Source organism: Filicampus tigris, chromosome 7, assembly GCF_054856515.1.
Source record: "Filicampus tigris isolate MCC_2025a chromosome 7, RoL_Ftig_1.0, whole genome shotgun sequence".
Taxonomy (NCBI): Eukaryota; Metazoa; Chordata; class Actinopteri; order Syngnathiformes; family Syngnathidae; genus Filicampus; species Filicampus tigris.
The window spans coordinates 10302767-10320107 of record NC_141223.1 but is presented as its reverse complement, the minus strand read 5'-3'; the positions used below and the strand labels follow the sequence as shown (position 1 = coordinate 10320107).

The following is a 17341-nucleotide window of genomic DNA, read 5'->3' as shown; positions in this document are numbered from 1 at the left end:
TCAATCTGTGTGTTGAGACCTTGTGCGCGTACCTTGCGCTATAGATGCAGAGGGATAGGTGCTGTCAGAGAGCTGGTAAGGAGTAAGGCTGGACATGGCTGAAGGTGGGAAAGCCCCTGGGATCAGGTGGTTAAAGGACATCAGATGGTTGGCCCCGGCTTGCTTCCGCCACCTGGCCCTTCGGTTGCTGAACCATACCTAGTAATGTTGGGACATTGTTAGTATATGTGAGTGTATTGAATTGCATATTCAGTTGATTATGAAAAGCAATACGCTGGATCCAGCTTAACACGGTCAAGCAACGTAACTTCCTTTATGGCGCATAGGCAGGATAATTTTGTCTATTCCAGTGAAAATAATAGGTAAAAACACAGATTTGGTTCCCTGATTTGAAGCCCAATGTTGAATAATCGTTGTAAAGATTTAAATTGATCAATTTGACTTTTAAAACCTTTTTCAAATATAAGTATAGAATAGAATGACTCAATATACCCATGCATATACACTGAATTGTATGGTTAAATGATCTCCATTACACAAGTAGGCCTTGAGTGAAATAGCAATTCATTTTTATTGACACCATCATAACCAAGTATTGATTTATAGATATGTATTATTATATATATGACAATAAGACTGGCCAACAGCAAATTTTAATCAGAGATGGCTTTGTGTCCCAAAATATGTTTAAAAAATGTCTTTACATTTGTGTAGCACATCAGGATATTGAAATATTTTTGTTTGACCTATGCTTGCACAATATGGATTTTACCAGGTGTTGTAATTTATAACGATGATGTTTCAGAAAATAAAATGCCACCTGTTGCTGAACGTAACCCTTAATTCATAAATATTACCGGTACAAAATATATTGCTTTATTACATATTAGGTTACTGTTTTATTATTATTATTATTATTATTATTATTATTATTATTATTATTATTATTGTTGTTGTTATTATTATTGTTATTATTATCATTATTATTATTATCAAAAACGGATGTGCCAGAGAAAAAAACAGGGCAGAATAGGATTCGGTGCAAAAATTAATCTAGAAATGTTTACTTGCAGCTCTGTTTAAGAAAATTACTAAAACGTTTTTGACCAGTGTGTTTTGGGGGGATAAAATGCTGGATCTCATCAGATTGAAATTGTATAACTAATATTGTGGCCATTGTGTGTCTCTTACTTGCACCCTGGCCTCCGTCAGTTTCGCCCTTTGGGCAAGCTCCTCCCTGGTGTAGATGTCGGGGTAGTGGGTCCTCTCAAAGGCCTTCTCCAGCTCCTCCAGCTGCTCTGCCGTAAACGTGGTCCTACTGCGCCGCTGTTTCCTTTTTAGTGGCAGATCAGGCTCTGACTCCACATCTGAACCCTCATCTGAGTGACTCGCTAATCAACAGGAGAGACAGAAAAAAACACTCAATATTTTCTCCCTACATCAGATGCTTAAACAGGCAAATATGTAAAAAAAGAGTCACGAAGGTGTCACAGTGGCCACCGGAACTTGAAAAGAGACAGAATCGACAAACAAAATTAAACAGTGCGACGTTGATTACGCTAAAGTCCCCTCCCCACACACACGTACTGTCAAGTGATAGTTTTCCTTTTGGTCTTGTGGCCAAACAGACTTCCATTCAGGAGAAATATTGGGAGTGAATAATCCCTATAGAAGAAAATCCCACGGCTCCACAGGGGTATTGATGGACTAAAAGCCACACAAAAGGCTAATTTGGATCTAGGGGCCATTCTTTAGCTTTGTTTGCGTGTGTGTGTGTGTGTGGGGGGGGGGGGGGGGGGGCTGTTCGTGTGCGTGTGTGAGAGAGAGAGAGAGAGAGAGAGAGAGAGAGAGACTGAGAGAGAGAAAGCGTCCACGCCAGATGAACATTGCTTCTTCAGATAACTTGGTCATTTGTGATCTTCACTTTACAAGTCCACTCACCAATCTCAAGAAAACCTAGCAATAAAATCAAACAATATTTGATAAAGCAAGAATATATAAATGAAGTATACAGGTGATATCCTGCCTGTATGACCCACCTACTAGTAGTATAGTTAACAAAACAGCAAATTTTCTCATTTCAATGTCCAATAGTACTTTTTTTACTGTGAATGTCAAAAAAGTTAATATTTTTTTTGCGATATGTGACGTTCAGTCTGGCTAAGGCCTTGTCTACACGTAGCCGGGGTTCTTTAACAACCGTTTATCCTCACCCCGCCTTTGTTGGAATACACATTAAAAAAAACGTATCCACACGAAACCGCGGAAGTGCGTTTTCAAATGCATGCCAAGCCTCTAGGCGGCAGTGGTTAGCCAAATACTGTCCATTCAGAAGGAACTTCCGTCTTTTGACGTCACTTCTACGAAACCAAAAACACGGCTCCAAACTCGTTCGGGAGAACCGACAAGAGGTCAGAATTGCTTTTAAACCTTTCAACAAGAAGCAGTGGTTGGTTGCGGACAAATTAGTAAGCAGAAAGCGCATCGACAATGGCTATAACCAACGCAGCGCCGCAAGAATCCATGTTGACTCGCATGAAAACACAAGTCGCGCAAGGACGTCAAAGCATTGTCGCACGGTGACGACGTAAATCTCCGGGTGTAACCGTCCACAGCAAAACGCGCATCCGTAGATATCCGCAAATCTCCACTGCGGCCGGAGTTTTGCGTTTTTTCACTGAAAAAACTCCGGGGACGTGTGGATGATATGGCTAACCGGAGGCTTATATCCGGCGTTTTCAAAAACCCCGGCTACGTGTAGACAGGGCCTAAGCAGTAGTTACACTGTTGATCCTGATAGCCCTAAATTCTCTTTTTCCTATCCTCTACTTCTGATCTCTGTTAATTCAATTGTGATTTACATGCTAAAATCCAGCAATGTGCTTTAATGTGCTTTAGTCTTTCAAACACACTATGGGATCCTTATGAATACCCCAAGGCCTTTTGTGTTACACCTAATTAATTCCCCTTAGCCTAGGCAATGTTTTGTGTGCAACACTGTATTAGTTCCCCCTCAGAAACAACAATAAAATACAAGGGAATCCAACCAGATGAGGGCCCCCTGTGTGAAACTGATCCTTGCACCCCCATCAGAGAGACATGCATTAGAGGCAAGGTGGTAAAGAAACATTCATTCATGAGGGAGGTAATAAGTAAAATATTTTCAAAAGGGGGAGAAAGAGAACGAGAGCCATTTTCAGAATATCTTGCAATTTTTTCAGTACCATCATTGTTTCTCCCATCCATACTCTTGTTCTAATGCTGTCTAATCTAAAACAACAACTGAGCAGTTTAAGGCTGTTCACCTTACGGGGCCACCCAAAAACATAAATGAATATAAAACATTTAAAAATATAACGGCCTGTTGGAATTTGGGGTGCGGTTCACAGACCTTTGGAGTTTTGGACAGGTTGGCAAAAAAACAAGGGATGAAGCCTTTGTTACCCCCTGCGCAACCCAAGCCACCCCCACTACGCACGCACAACCACACAGGCACACACACATTCTTGGTTCCTCCAGCAGGGCCACATGGAATTCTTTTTGCCCACCCCACCCAACTTTAGCAGCATGCACGTTCCTCAGCATTTCACAGGGATTTGGGCCCTGGGAAAGTGGAGGTAGCTGGGAAAATCCTTAATCATTTTGGAATTACCTATCAGTTATAACTGCTACAGTAGCTTCAAGAACTTTTCAAAAGAAACGGCGTAGTGGCACCTATTTCGGAAGCGTGAACGATCCATAATCTGATCTTTCGTAGACGGCTCAAATTGGCTCATTTGTTTAGCTCCAGTGTGTTGAATTGTTAGGTGGACACTGGACTCTACACTTTTTCAAACTTCACACTAAAGTCTCAGGTACATAGATAGGGTTGAATCCAATCGTTTTCCAAACTCTGTCTGCGTCTGCTATCCCAGGTGATGATGACATGATGGCACATTATGGTATATCTTTTTCTTTTCAAACGGGAATAGATCAAAATCTGTTTTGATTTGTATATGCCGCTATGACGCATGGCTTTACTTAGTCATCTCGGCACAGTCACAACATAAAATGTCATTGCTCTTTTTGACATTTATTTAAAGTATTGACTTCTTTAAACGGGTGCAGCTTTATTTTATTCCTTTGTTGATCCACACAGGACCACCAACTGTCTTCCTGCTTCAATCAGTCAGTGACAACAGTCTCAGGATGGCTCCGATGAGTAAACCATGGCGCAGAAGGAATTTGGTCTCCAATCCAATAACCTGGATGTGTTCACTTTTAAAAACTCGGACAAAATGTGAAAATGCTGTAGTTTGTTTGAGAAAGTCCTGTGTGGGGAAACTCACTTTAATGATGTGATGTTAATAAAACCAACACCTTAATTATTTGTGGCACAAATGGTAAATCCCATCAAAAGTTCTGAGAAACTTTGCAAACACAATGTTGACCATCTTTAAACAAGCAATACCTACTGCTCCCTGTCCTTTTTCTCTTAACTGTCTTGCTTTGTCTCCCCCAATCGTTCTTTTCCAGCCATATTTCTCTCTCGCTCTCTCTGGCCCTTTGTTGCTGCAAAGAGCTGAAGTCTTTGCCGGCGATTTCCACGCTCCATCTGTGGAATCCGTCATGGCTCCCTCAGCCCTTCACAGTAGAGGGTTGTCACCTGCCCCATGGGGGAGCTGGATAGGGGAGGGGGCGCATAGAGAGAAATGGGGGAGGGATGGGGGCGCAGCCAGGGGCATTTTAGCCCTCCCCCTCATAGAAAACTCTTTCCTTCAGAGGAAACTGTACAAGCACCTAAGGGGGTGATGGGGGCTCTGGGGTCTGTTGTTGCTGATGTAAATGTACCCGTGGGGATAGTGTGTCTGAGCTTCTGTGTTGGTTTTTGGAAGCAGTTGTTGTAAAATATAGGACGATTCTTCTATCTCTCTCCTTTGGGTGAGCAAGTTAATATGCTTCCCGAAGCATCATGCACCATGAAATAAGCGTACCTATAGTCTATAAAAGCATGGCAATGTATTTAGTCAAATATGAAAATCTGATTACACAATTACATTCTAGAGCGCACGGTTTAATTTATGACTGGTTTACCAATCATCGAGCACACATGTACAGAAAAAAAAAATGGCACTCAGAATGTCATAAAGATTAGAAGTCAACATGTTGAATGTGTCTGTAGTGTTGACAAAAGTGTGTGATAAAGCCTCGAATCTGCAACATTCATTCAAATGGGATATGTTGCTCCACGCCTTGCACTTCCATTAAATTGTGCTGGTTATAGTTTTTGCCAAATCCTAATGATGCAACACAATGAAAACACAATTTTCTTGGTATTGAGAAAGAACCATAAAAGTATAAACAACTCTACAGCTAATCAGCACTTGTTTTACGTTAAGAAGATCTGAGGTAACATAAATAAAAACAACATCTAATGAGGTTACATAATGAGATTACATTTTGAATTAAGTAATGCCAGGATATAGGACGTCCTCCCAATCACATATCGGTCCATTTGACCCAAAATTGTGTTATTTTTAACCCAACTGTTTTTAGAGTCCCGTTTCTAGGAACTTTTCCAACTTTGTAAGCAAGTGATTTGAGAGAGCCCCATTTTCCGTCACTGCCGTGCTGTCCTTAAGATCCGTTCACATCAATTTGGAACCGTCAAACAGACTTGCCCAATCAAATTACCCTCTCCAACCCACACATTGCTGTCTGCCAGAAATCATCTTGAAAATAGTGCACTCTCAGCCCCAGTAATCACTTGACTTCAAATTGTATATGGTTGCACCACTTTATACCAAAGGAGACGGTGGCTTATTTGTCAAAATATGAAGAAAATACAACACTTATAAGGGTATCATTATCTCAGTGGATATGACCTGAGGAGCTGAGGATCATCATCTCAAAATAGGAGAAGCAATTGGAGAGGTAGGTTGGGGGGGGGGGGGCTTTGGTCAGAGGAGAAAAGAAAACTGTTTAATTTAAAAACTCAAACTCTAGCCCCAAGAGGCACAGTTCATGGGACCCCAAGCAAAACAACCACTCTGGAGCCAAGAAAACCCCAAATGTCTCCTGTCACATCACGCCAGGGAAAACCAGAAGGAGAGAAGAGGATTTAGCTGGAACAGACTCTTGGAAAGACCTCAGTATTATATATTTGGAGGGGTGCAGAATGGGGTGTGCACAAAGGCTACAATATGTCCACTGAGACATGAGAGAGTTCTGGTTGAACATACATGCATGCGTGCGTGAGAAGCAGAGAGAGAGAAAATGAGCAAAAGGGACGTGTCCAGCCTGAATTCTGGGACTTGGGGGAATTGACTAGCCATATGTGGATTATTTACACCCCGTCTTTGCACAGCCCAGGAACTCTTCTGGGGCTTTAGTTAACAGTGAGGCGGTGACACTTTGTCCACCCCCTTTCTCTCCACCTTCCCCTCCCAAAATCACACAAAACAAAAGGCAGAGGAGACAAACGCAGCATTTATTTGGGCGGGACAACCATGCCGCTTCTATTCAGGCGCCGGGGGACTAAGTGACTGGCTGACTGCATTAAACAGTATATAGAAGTCAACCAAGGCAGATGCTGGATTACATAATGGCTTTACTGGCAGCTTATGGGCCCATCTGTGACGCTCTCTGACTGGTTTAGAAAAAAGATCGTATGTTTGGAGCTGGCCTTTTTTTTTTTTGCATTTTTTGACTTGCTAAGAATCAGTTGTGACCTTCACAAGTGGACTGTTTGAAGATACAACAAATTATGTGCGTGGGTAGCCAAGTGTCATCAATCACATCCTTGTTGCAAAAAGAGAGGCTGGTTGGTTTAAAGGAGTGTGATCATGGAGTAGTTATGGAAGTTGTTAAAAAATAGTGGTGGGGGGTTATCAGGAAATGGTTACCTGTCAATTTTAACTAAACATGTTTCTAACCTTGTTTCCTGTGAGCTAAGAGAGAAAGCGACCTCACGTTGCCCTATGACCTTCCTGTTCGCTGTCTTTTAAATCTGTCTCGCCACTCAGGTCATGGAGGTGAGAGGGAAGGTATGTCAACAGCCAACAAGGTGAACTCTTTACATGTTAACTGTCATTCTTCGTTACATAGTGTTGGTGTCGGGCCAAAACCTTGTACCTCCAAAATAGTCACTTTTCAGGAGACCCCGAAAATGGCACATTTGTTTTGCATCGTGAAAGAGAGCTAGCCGTTTTCAACACTTTAGATTGGTCAATAATGTGTAAAGATAACACCAATGTGTGTGGACTGACCTATAGAACATATTTTTGGAAGAAATATAAAATTCACCAAAATGTGATTTCTGAGGTTTTGGCCCGACACCTGCGATAGGTAAATTTAATCTTGCTTATTTCTGCCGCTTTGGTATCTAGGGAATGGGATCCATGCATTTTATCGTTATATCCATCCATAAAAAAAACTATTTTCCAAAACAAGCCAAATGTAAAATAATTCATCTTTTCATGCCATTCATTGTGTGAAGAATCATTTAAATTTACTTGAAGATGTTCACAATGAGCCAATGAATTTTAAGATTATAAAATGAACGTCTGTTCATCTGAACGTCATTTTTTTTAAACATTTTTCTCAGAATACACAAAATTGATTTGTAGAGTTTAGCAAAAGTATACATATAAATATCCAGGAAAGTGCATTTGTTGTAATAGAAATGGTATAATTACACATACAGGGCCCAATTTAGTAAACTTTTTGCACATGCAAAAGTGGGCGCAAACCTTATAACTTAACAAGATCAGCTTGCCAATTCAAGGCAACCACGATTTTGTCTGCCAAACACATTACTACACAGTTCATTCTTCATTGTGGGGCCGGTGTATGTAAACACAGTTAGATGACGATCGCACGCAAAATGTGATTTATCAAACCTGAGCCAAATTGTGCTGGGTGATTTTGCTTCTTTACATGGCACGCTTACAATGCACATGCAAACCAGCATGCAAAGCAGTGCCAACATTGTGTCGAAAAAAATTGAGGCAGCGGGAAAGATCTTTCTGCAAGTGTAAACCTTTTGGAAACCCCAACAAAAAATATTGCGACATATCGTCTATTCATCAGTACAATTTTCGAGTTTCTGAACGATTTGAGAGCTGACTTGGAGGTAGTCACAAGAGGGAGTCATGCCATATCGCTCTTTCAACTCTGGAGTTCCTTGAATCTGGGTCCTTTCATTGTACTATGAAAATTGGTGCTGCCCCATCTCAGAGTCGATTTAAACGCAGTATGGGCACACATCCATTCCACACACATTCAGGGCGAAACAAAAATATGGATTTTAGGTAGTTGCTGGTACACCCAAAATTATCAGTGCGATAGATTTATTTTCGGTTACTCAGTCAGTAATACGTTTGTCTTCCACTAACACTTCCAATTCCATCACTTCAAACTTATATTTTTCTTTCTTTAATTGAGTTGATCAAAAAAGGTGCTTTGAGTCAGCTGCCTGTAACAGCAGTTCTTTAATTGTGATTTTTTTTTTCACAATTTTTTAACATTTTGTATTTTTCTTGTGTCATTGCTTTACTGGTTGCACTATTACAGTGTTTTTGTTGCGATATTTCTTGGCAGAGAATATCAGCGCTGGAGGGCATTTATTTGCCGTTTGTTTAGGATGCTCACCTACAACTGCGAAGAACTACTTTGTGTTCTCACTGCGCGCTCCCTGGAGGAGAGATGAAGTGGGACTCACCAAAGCAAGAGAGCCCACACCAGAGTGCAAGAAAGGATCAAGGAAGACAGGAAGAGGTGTAAGCCACTTCTTCCATCGATCATAGTGGGGACGAAACCGGATGAAATAACAACTGTATAGAAAAAAGCCAGCAAGCTAACAGGCGGTGTAGCCTCGTGTTCCACTGGATCCCATTGATGCCTGTCTGGCCTGGTACCTGACACTGGCTCATATGAGGGATTATGGCCCCGCCGCCCCTTCCCTCCTCGGGTTTCTCAGTGCTGGGTGAACCCTGGGGTAAATGGGTGTTTGTTTTATTTTTATGTGTGATTTTATTCATGCACACCATTTTGTTTCCGCGGCGGTTGTTTTTCAAAGTGCTGTATGAATAAAGTTGAGTAGAGTTGAGTTCATTTTGCGCTCGCAGTGCTTTCCCAAATGTTACATTATGAAAACAATCAGCGTTACATATAGAGTAATGGTTAGTCCCACCTCTTTTATATATTTTGCCAACGGTGACTGAACACACGATTTAGCACCTGCTTTAATTGCGATCTTAGTACATCAGACCCAGGCAAGGCCCCTTTCTATCCACTTTTAAAACCCGGTTGAAGACACAGTTCTATTCGCTGGCTTTTGATCAGACCTGAAACTTTCGGCTCTTTTCGGTGTATATAGTCTTATATGTTAATTCATTGATCAACACTGTGTATTATGGCCTTTTATTGTGTATCATTATTATTTATCATTTATTTATTGATTATTGTTTGTAAAGTGCTTTGTTACAGCTCCACCTGTTATGAAATGCGCTATATAAATAAAATTGTATTGTATTGTATTGTAAAACACCAAATTTGCAAATTGTTTTCATGTTTTAAAATGTTACAAGCAATATTTCAAGTATTTTGTTACCAATGCCCCTTGTTAAAGAAAATAATAATATTTAAGAAAAAAAAAAAAATTCACTGGCCTCTGATTTCAGAGCATGTTATTCATCAGTTTGTTTTTTATCTAATATGAGGCAACCATGCACTTATTTGGGTTCACAGTCATGATGACCCTCCGAAGTAAACCAATGTGGCCCGCGACAAAAATGAGTTGGACATCCCTGCACTAAGATGTTCACCTTAATGGGCCATTTTTTCCACTGGAGAGCCTGGACACACAACCTCTTGCCTTATTTATTTATTTTATTTTTCTTGTAATAAATGAGATTATTACACAGGATGACTAGGGCATGCCGCAAAACTATTTGAGAATCATCAATCAGGTGACTGACAGCTGCCTGTCCAACACCAACAGCAAAGATGCTGCATTGACTGTCTTCTTTCACCTTTGACTCTTGGCCCTAACCTTTAACCAACCCAAACACACATATACATGAGTAACCAATCAGACGCACAGAAAAGTACATTTTAAGTTGTCCACGGATAAAATTGCTCACATTTTCTTTTAGCACATCAACACAAACATGCATATTTTCAAACAACCTATCTCAGCCATACATGCCCAAGTTGCTGTGCCTATGTTGTGAGCTTGCAACAGATAAAAAGAAGCCTTATTTATTGGCGAAACATTCTACTTGTCCTTCATTGGGCCGTTTTACTCTTTGGGGCATGCTCAGTAGCCGCTCAATGTGGCTAGTACATCGCGGTGAAGGCTGGGGCACGAGAGCCAGTCTTGAAGAGGGGAATACCCAAAATACCCTCTTGCACACACACCACCCTCCCAAAAAGCACAGCCTGTCTTCAAAGTCGGTTTGCATTCATTAATTGCTCTTTGAATTGATATCAGTGAGTCATAATAAATGAGTGAAAGGAGAAAGGGGCTTTAACGAAGTATAGAGGAGCCATTCATTTGAGGATAACTATGTTTTCATGCTTGGATAGTCATCATGCATGGGCTTATTAGAAAAAACTCACGAGAGAGGGAGGACTGCGGGACGAGGAGAGTGGGCTAGAGAGCCCCCGGGGTAGAGGAGAGTGATTTGGTGCTCGCCACTTGGCCCTGGTGCCCCCCTCCTTTGCCCTCATGCCCAGAGACTCATGAGTGACACATTCATTCTTTCAATGGACAGACAGAGCCCTCTTCACCAGACACTTGGCTCAAGACACTAATAGCCAATAGCTATTATAAGATCCTCAGAAACCTTATTGGTCCTGTCTTTGTCACGTCATGACGAGACAGAATCGGTATGGCAGCATTCAGGGGAACGTTGTTCCCTGTTTGGATTGAGTCATCTTTTGCATCTGTTGTGACTAAAATACAATTGGCAAAGCGTTACAATATGTAAAGTTGAATTCATCCACATAACTGCACATGACTGTTGCTTTCACTCTAAAAAAAGTTGGGTTAAAAATAACACAATTTTGGGTCAATAATGGACTGATCCACAAATTGGGTCAATTTGACCCACCTTCTTGCGTTGTTTTGTACAAAACAGCCCAAATTTGGGGGTTGTTTTGCACAAAACTGCCCATTTTTGCAATTGTTTTCTGCAAAACAACCCAGAAAGTTGGGTCAAATTGACCCAAATAGTGTATCTGTCCTTTTTTGACCCAAAATGGTGTTATTTTTAACCCAAGTGTTTTTAGAGTGTTAAACGGCATCAGTGACACACAGCGTGCCTTCTGTGCTCCAGTTCTTCTCTTTTCAAACCACCTCTCCCTTGGCACTGATCCAGTGTATGCCAACCTGTTACACTTGCAGCACGGCAAACCTCCAGCCAAGTCATTTATACACACCCACATTATTTGCACAAACAAAGTCCTACTCAGTTTCTTTGACAAAGTCATCTAAATCTTAATGGCCCTTTCATGTATTGTCTGCTCATGGTTCCCTTTTGTGCCCGAGCCATTGGCCCAGACCCTGGTTACAATGAGCCCGGCAGAATGGAGGCAGATTGAAGGAATGCGCCTCAATAAACCTAATTATGACATGATGACTGCGCTCACCATGGTAAGGGTTTTTTCAAAGATCCTGGGCTTATTCAATTAGCCCTTTCCAGGATCCTCTTTCGCCAAATAAAGTGATCCCTTTGACTGTTTGCATTGCAAAGAGGCCTGTGTGCGCATGTGTCTGTGTGTGTGCACACGACAAAATGGAAATGTATCAGCCCCTCAACAACACTCCTCTGTATTATCTGGCTAATTAAACCTAACGAAGAATGGACTCTTAAAGACACACTGTGAAAACTTGAAGCGGGAGTAAGGAGAAGATTGGCCCACTGTGACTACTTTGTCTCAAGGGTCAATAATTATGACGCTTATGCTTAGAGCTCGAGGGCCAACCTTACTGCCAAATGCATTCATATCTGACAAAATCTTAGGTGATTTCTAAAATGGCGGTTCTTTTGGAAACACACAGTGTATAGACAATTTCATAAGGGACTGGTGGTGACTATCACATGATCTGTAGTTCTGGCTGAGTGCCACGCACATTCATTCAGTATGAGTGTTCTCAAGAAAGCAAGTGGAAACAGAGATTACTGCCGACTACAGCTAAAATCTATTTCCCGTGAATTTGCCGTTTTCATTGCTTATATATAAATACAATTTTTAAAAGGACAATGGGTCAAATTCAGTGTCATCTAGTGGTCAACTAATGGAATCCAACGACCTAAGATGGAAGCGAGTGCGTTTTGAAACACACTACGGTGCCTCGGAGAGACCACACATCGCAAGCCTACCAAGTTTCTTCAGCAGAGTTGCAAGAAAAATGTCATCCCAAACGACTTCTAGTATTCCCTCAAGTCCATCCATCCATCCATTATCGATACCGCTTATCCTCACAAGGGTTGCGGGGCGTGCTGGAGCCTATCCCAGCTGTCTTCGGGCAGTAGGCGGGGGACAACCTGAATTGGTTGCTAGCCAATCGCAAGGCACACAGAGTCAAACATCCGCGCTCACAATCACACCTAGGGGCAATTTAAAGAGTCCAATCAACTTGCCATGCAGGTTTTTGGAATGTGGGAGGAAACCGGAGTACCCGGAGAAAACCCACGCAGGCACGGGGAGAAAATGCAAACTCCACACAGGGAGGCCGGAGCCGGGATCGAACCCACGACCTCTGAACTGTGAGGCAGACGTGCTAACCTTCCCTCAAGTCATGAAGTATATTTGTTACACATGCAGTAGTCATGATGCGTACGAACTACGTTCGCTAAGTTTGTCTCCTTCGAGTATCTGTAGCACAAAGATAAGATGGCAGCAAAACATGGCAGCCTCCTGTAGGGGAGACGCGCCCTATGTAATATAATTAGAGATTACTTCACCTACGATTATATAAAAATAATTGATGTGATAGAGCAGTGGTCGCCAACCTTTTTTCTGCCACGGACTGGTTTATACAAGTCTGTACCCTTAGCGGCCCTGTAATTATTCCCCTTCCGGGGGAAGAAACTTTCGAAATACGTCTGTTTATTTTACTCATTTGCTAGCTTGTGCATTTAATATTAGCGTTACGCGACAAAGAACACTTGACATACATTAAGAGCCAGAGGGATGTAACGGAGAGAATCCGGTCACTTTTCAAAATAAAATGTTTTTCAGCCTCGGATAATAAATAAACTGGAAGTACTGTACTTTTTTTTTCTTTCTTTCATTACACGAATGGTTGGGGACCACTGTGATAGAGCATATTTTTTTGGCATATTGTTGAAATTAATAGTGGGGTTTTAAAATGAATGATCATTGAAAAATCAAAACATTCTATACATTGTCCCATTAATATTTATTGGATTAATAATATAAAATATATATATTTCTTTTTTTTTTTTTTTTTTTAATGAATTTTACTTTGGAAAAAATGGCAGTTATTGAAATACTAGAACCAAATATTCAGATTCATGTCAATAATTTGACTCTGATTAACATTATTGGACTTTTATTATTATTATTACTTTATTTATTTATCTTTTTTATTATTGTTGTTGTTGTTGTTATGTCATGGCTGCTCTACAGTCACGTTCTATTTAGAACCCCTTTAGTTCACTACTCCTTGTCAAATAAAGTTATGTGCTGGCCAGTTAGTCTAAACTTTAGATTGACTTTAGACTCTAAAGAATATAACTGTTTCAGTTGCATGCAAACAGATGGATTGCATGTTTACATATACATTTATTTTTATGATATTTATTTTTTAGACAATGATTTAATACGACGGTAAATAAATAACACGATGAAAAAGTATAAAAGAAATGGACTAACTTTGCAGGTGACACAGGGCTGACAGCAGAAGAGAAAGAATAGGAAACAGAGGGAGATGGGAGGAGTTGCTCTCAAGATGAAAGTAGGATGAAATAAAAGAGTCAATTTAATCTGCTTGAAGAGATTTGAGGAGCAGGCGGCAAGTGAGGGAGGGGGTCAATGGGGAAAGGTGGCCTGCCCCAATTGTGAAGCTATACGCTCCGGGGCCAGAGCTGGGCTCTCCGGGGAGAGAACATTGGTCGCTATTCACCCAGCGCTCTTTAATACACTCCCTTCGTCATTAAATGTGTCATAGCACAATTATCGACATCGTTTAAAAGACATTATTAATGTTCGGGGGATGAAAGGCCGACATCCACCAAAGGAATCAATAATAGATACGTTTTTGAGTGAAGACGTCTTGGTTCTTAGCACACCCTCCCAAGTGCAGGGGCTTTGTTTGGTTGACCATTTAGTCTGGATATGTGACAAATAGCAACTGATCCCCTTGGCACTGGTGTTTTTCTAAAGGAAACACTTACCACTTCGCGGTACAGGCCTACACAATATCAGAAAAAATAATTTGCCAAACATATATAAGCAACAGATAAAAACGTGCATCTTAACTGTTGTAAAATGTAAATTTCCATATTAATTTCACGGGAGCTTGTTGAACATTTAAACCTATACAATTGTAAGTTAAAATAAAGAGCTTTACTAAATTGTGTTGGCGCGAGTATATGTGCGCGCATGTGCATGTGGGGGACCAACGCGCGCTTCTCCAGGCTATATACGTGAGTGGATTTCTGAGGCTTCTATTGTTGTGACTGACTGGCAGCCGGCCTCTATAGAAGAGCCTAAAAGGGAAACATTTTGTAGGGGAAAGTGGCCATTTTCTTTTGGTGAACGGCTCCTAAAACAGGGCCGGAGCGCTCCCTGAATAATTCATCCATCATTGCGGCCTCATAATATGTTTTGTCGGGCTTTGCCGTGCAGGACGGAGAAGCTGTCCTCTCTCCTTTTTGAATTCTAAACAGATTTCCCCTTTTCGTCTTTAGCAGCACCCAAATGTGTTTCCAAGCTGGCTCTTTTGTCCGCGCACAACCCAAGCTTGAGGCCCGAATGGACTCCGGCGCCTTTGTCTCCCAAGTTCATCCCCGTTGTGCGCGCTGGCTCGTCTTTGTGCACTGATGGAAACCGTTGAACAAATGTTTGATCAACTCATCTGGGGGACAATTGTGGCTCCTCAGACTAGGGCGCTTTATCTCTCATCCTCTACTTCACTCAACCTTGCGGGACATGTTGGCATTTCGATGTTGACAAAATAGAAAGAGAATCAATGGAAAGTAAGGAACAGGTATTTGAACAAAAATCACCTGCATGGCAACAGGGCAACTATTAGTTTCTCACACAAAGAAGCTGGCTGGGGCATGGAAAAAACACATGCCACAAAAGGGCCACTGCAGGGCACATTTGTTTAAAAAAACAACAACAACTTTTTAGGCGAGAATTATAATTCAAGTTTGTCATGACTATTTGGTTCTTGGGCTTCAGGGTTTATTTTCATTCTTTCTCCAGAGATAAATATGGTTTTATACATTATAGCTAGTTTTCTATTATTTTAATATCTGATAGACCATCGGCAAGAAAAAGCCTAAACAAGTTGGTTTCGCTATATTTGCATTCTTCAACGAGGTATCAAGAGCTCCGTGTAAAATAAATCCGCTTCACAAAAATACTTTATGACAGTCGAAGTTGGTGGATAGTACATGTTTATGCAAAGTGAGTGAAAGAAAATGCTGCATACATCCACGCAAACACACACACACACACGCACACACCCTTTGCGAGCCCTAAACCATCACCTGCTGTTTGATTTACTGTCTGGCCTCATGGGAAAAGCATTAGGCGTGGAGACATGGTCGATAAAGAATTCAAAACGCTTGCACCCCCATCCAACAACATCACGTTCAGTGACAGGTCACAGAAACGTGTGCTCGTTATTTTTTCTCTTCTAAAATGGCTCTACAACTTAGAAAAGTGTTAAACTTCATATACAAAAGAATACTGGGACACAGTCAAAAAAAATGCATATTTTCGAAAGAAAAGCTGAGAAAGTCACTTACATCTGTCTCCCAAGATGCCTTCAATGCTGTGCTTGGCCCTGCGGTCACTTTCCTCCAGCTCGCTCTTCTCCAGGTCATCCTCATCCTCCTCTTCATCGTCTTTACCTCCAAACTTGCTGCGCATATCGCGACTGATGGAGCTGACTGCAAAAGTACGGATGGGGCAGTTTATTTCATCTACGTATAACATATCGACAAATACTACTACTACTACTATTGCTAATAATAATAATAATAATAATAATAATAATAATAATAATAATAATAAATTAATTAATTTCTGCCCCTTTTACCTGAAGAGACATTGTCGAGGTGACATATCCCACCCTTCAGTAATTTATCCCGAGTCTCCCAGCTAAACATACCCGGGTTTTCCCGCTTGCATTCTTCTATTCTCTTCTCCACGTCCGGCGTCGTTACTTGCTTTAAATGTCAGAAAGGTTTCAGAGTTTATTGATTGTGCGCGTGGATGGCGATGCTGATCAATATGTGAATGCCTAAACTTTTTGTGTTGCTCACTTCTTTTCATGTACCTTTGGTTTGCTGCCCCCGATAGCTCCGGGTCTGATGGAGCCGGTCTCCTGGTACCTGCACAGGATTTTGGACACGCAGCCGTGTGAGACCCGCAGCTGCCGGGAGATGACACACGGTCTGATGCCGTGGTGGGCCATCTCCACGATCTTGTGTCGAATGTGGTTGGGCAAAGGCCTGCCGTTTATGAAAACTCCACCGAGTTGGTTTACTCGTCCTTGGCCCAGCGGAGTTGACACTACATAGTCGAATGAAATAAATAAATAGATAGTTCAAAATAAATATATTTTTAAATATTATTCATCTTATTTATTACCGCGGGACTATTAAACTGCAGCGTTATAATGAGGCGACAAATCATGCCACAAAGTCGATTGTAGGCCTACATTGCAAGTGAAAAGTTTTGCCTTCACCCTGTGAGCAAACAACAAGTCGAGTTCTTAGAGAATTAATGACAACTTAGTGACAACTGGGGAAGCTTTACCTTCCAAAGGGAAGCCACTGCGAGGGTAGTTCTGAGCCAGCGTAGGTCTCATCATCCTGGGAATAGACCCAGCCAGCGCGGTCATACCTCCTCCAAACCCAAAGATAGACAGACCCCTCCAAGCTATAGGCTGACCAAGATGTAGAAAGAGGACCTCCGGGTCACCGTCTATAGCCTGAGAACCGTCAGACTTTATGGGTCAGTTATATTGTTGAAGCGAGCACCAGCCGGGGTGTCCCAGGACAGCCACCTCTCTCCGAGCATGAAAGACCGCAAAAGAGACCCCAAAAAAAGCAATTTTGGTTGTCGAATGTTTCCACGCTGTCCCCTCTGA

General features: G+C 41.6%; 1 protein-coding gene and 1 long non-coding RNA gene across 3 annotated transcripts in view; one reads left to right on the top strand and one right to left on the bottom strand.

The window, feature by feature from the left end:
- The window catches only part of LOC147144750 (uncharacterized), an 18683-nt gene extending 14412 nt beyond the window's left edge, over positions 1–4271 (top strand). Inside the window, exon 3 of the long non-coding RNA XR_015087433.1 lies at positions 4139–4271. This is a non-coding gene — a long non-coding RNA (uncharacterized LOC147144750). The remainder of the gene's footprint in view (positions 1–4138) is intronic.
- pax3b (paired box 3b) overlaps positions 1–17341 on the bottom strand; it is a 26187-nt gene extending 8846 nt beyond the window's left edge. For both annotated transcript variants that reach the window (XM_086035493.1, XM_086035492.1), the window contains exons 1-6: positions 17008–17341; positions 16526–16761; positions 16358–16415; positions 15993–16136; positions 1192–1391; positions 33–198 (exon numbers count right to left, since the gene is read on the bottom strand). In XM_086035493.1, coding sequence (XP_085891619.1) covers positions 33–198; positions 1192–1391; positions 15993–16136; positions 16358–16415; positions 16526–16761; positions 17008–17092 — 889 coding nt within the window. In that variant the 5' untranslated portion in view covers positions 17093–17341. The remainder of the gene's footprint in view (positions 1–32; positions 199–1191; positions 1392–15992; positions 16137–16357; positions 16416–16525; positions 16762–17007) is intronic.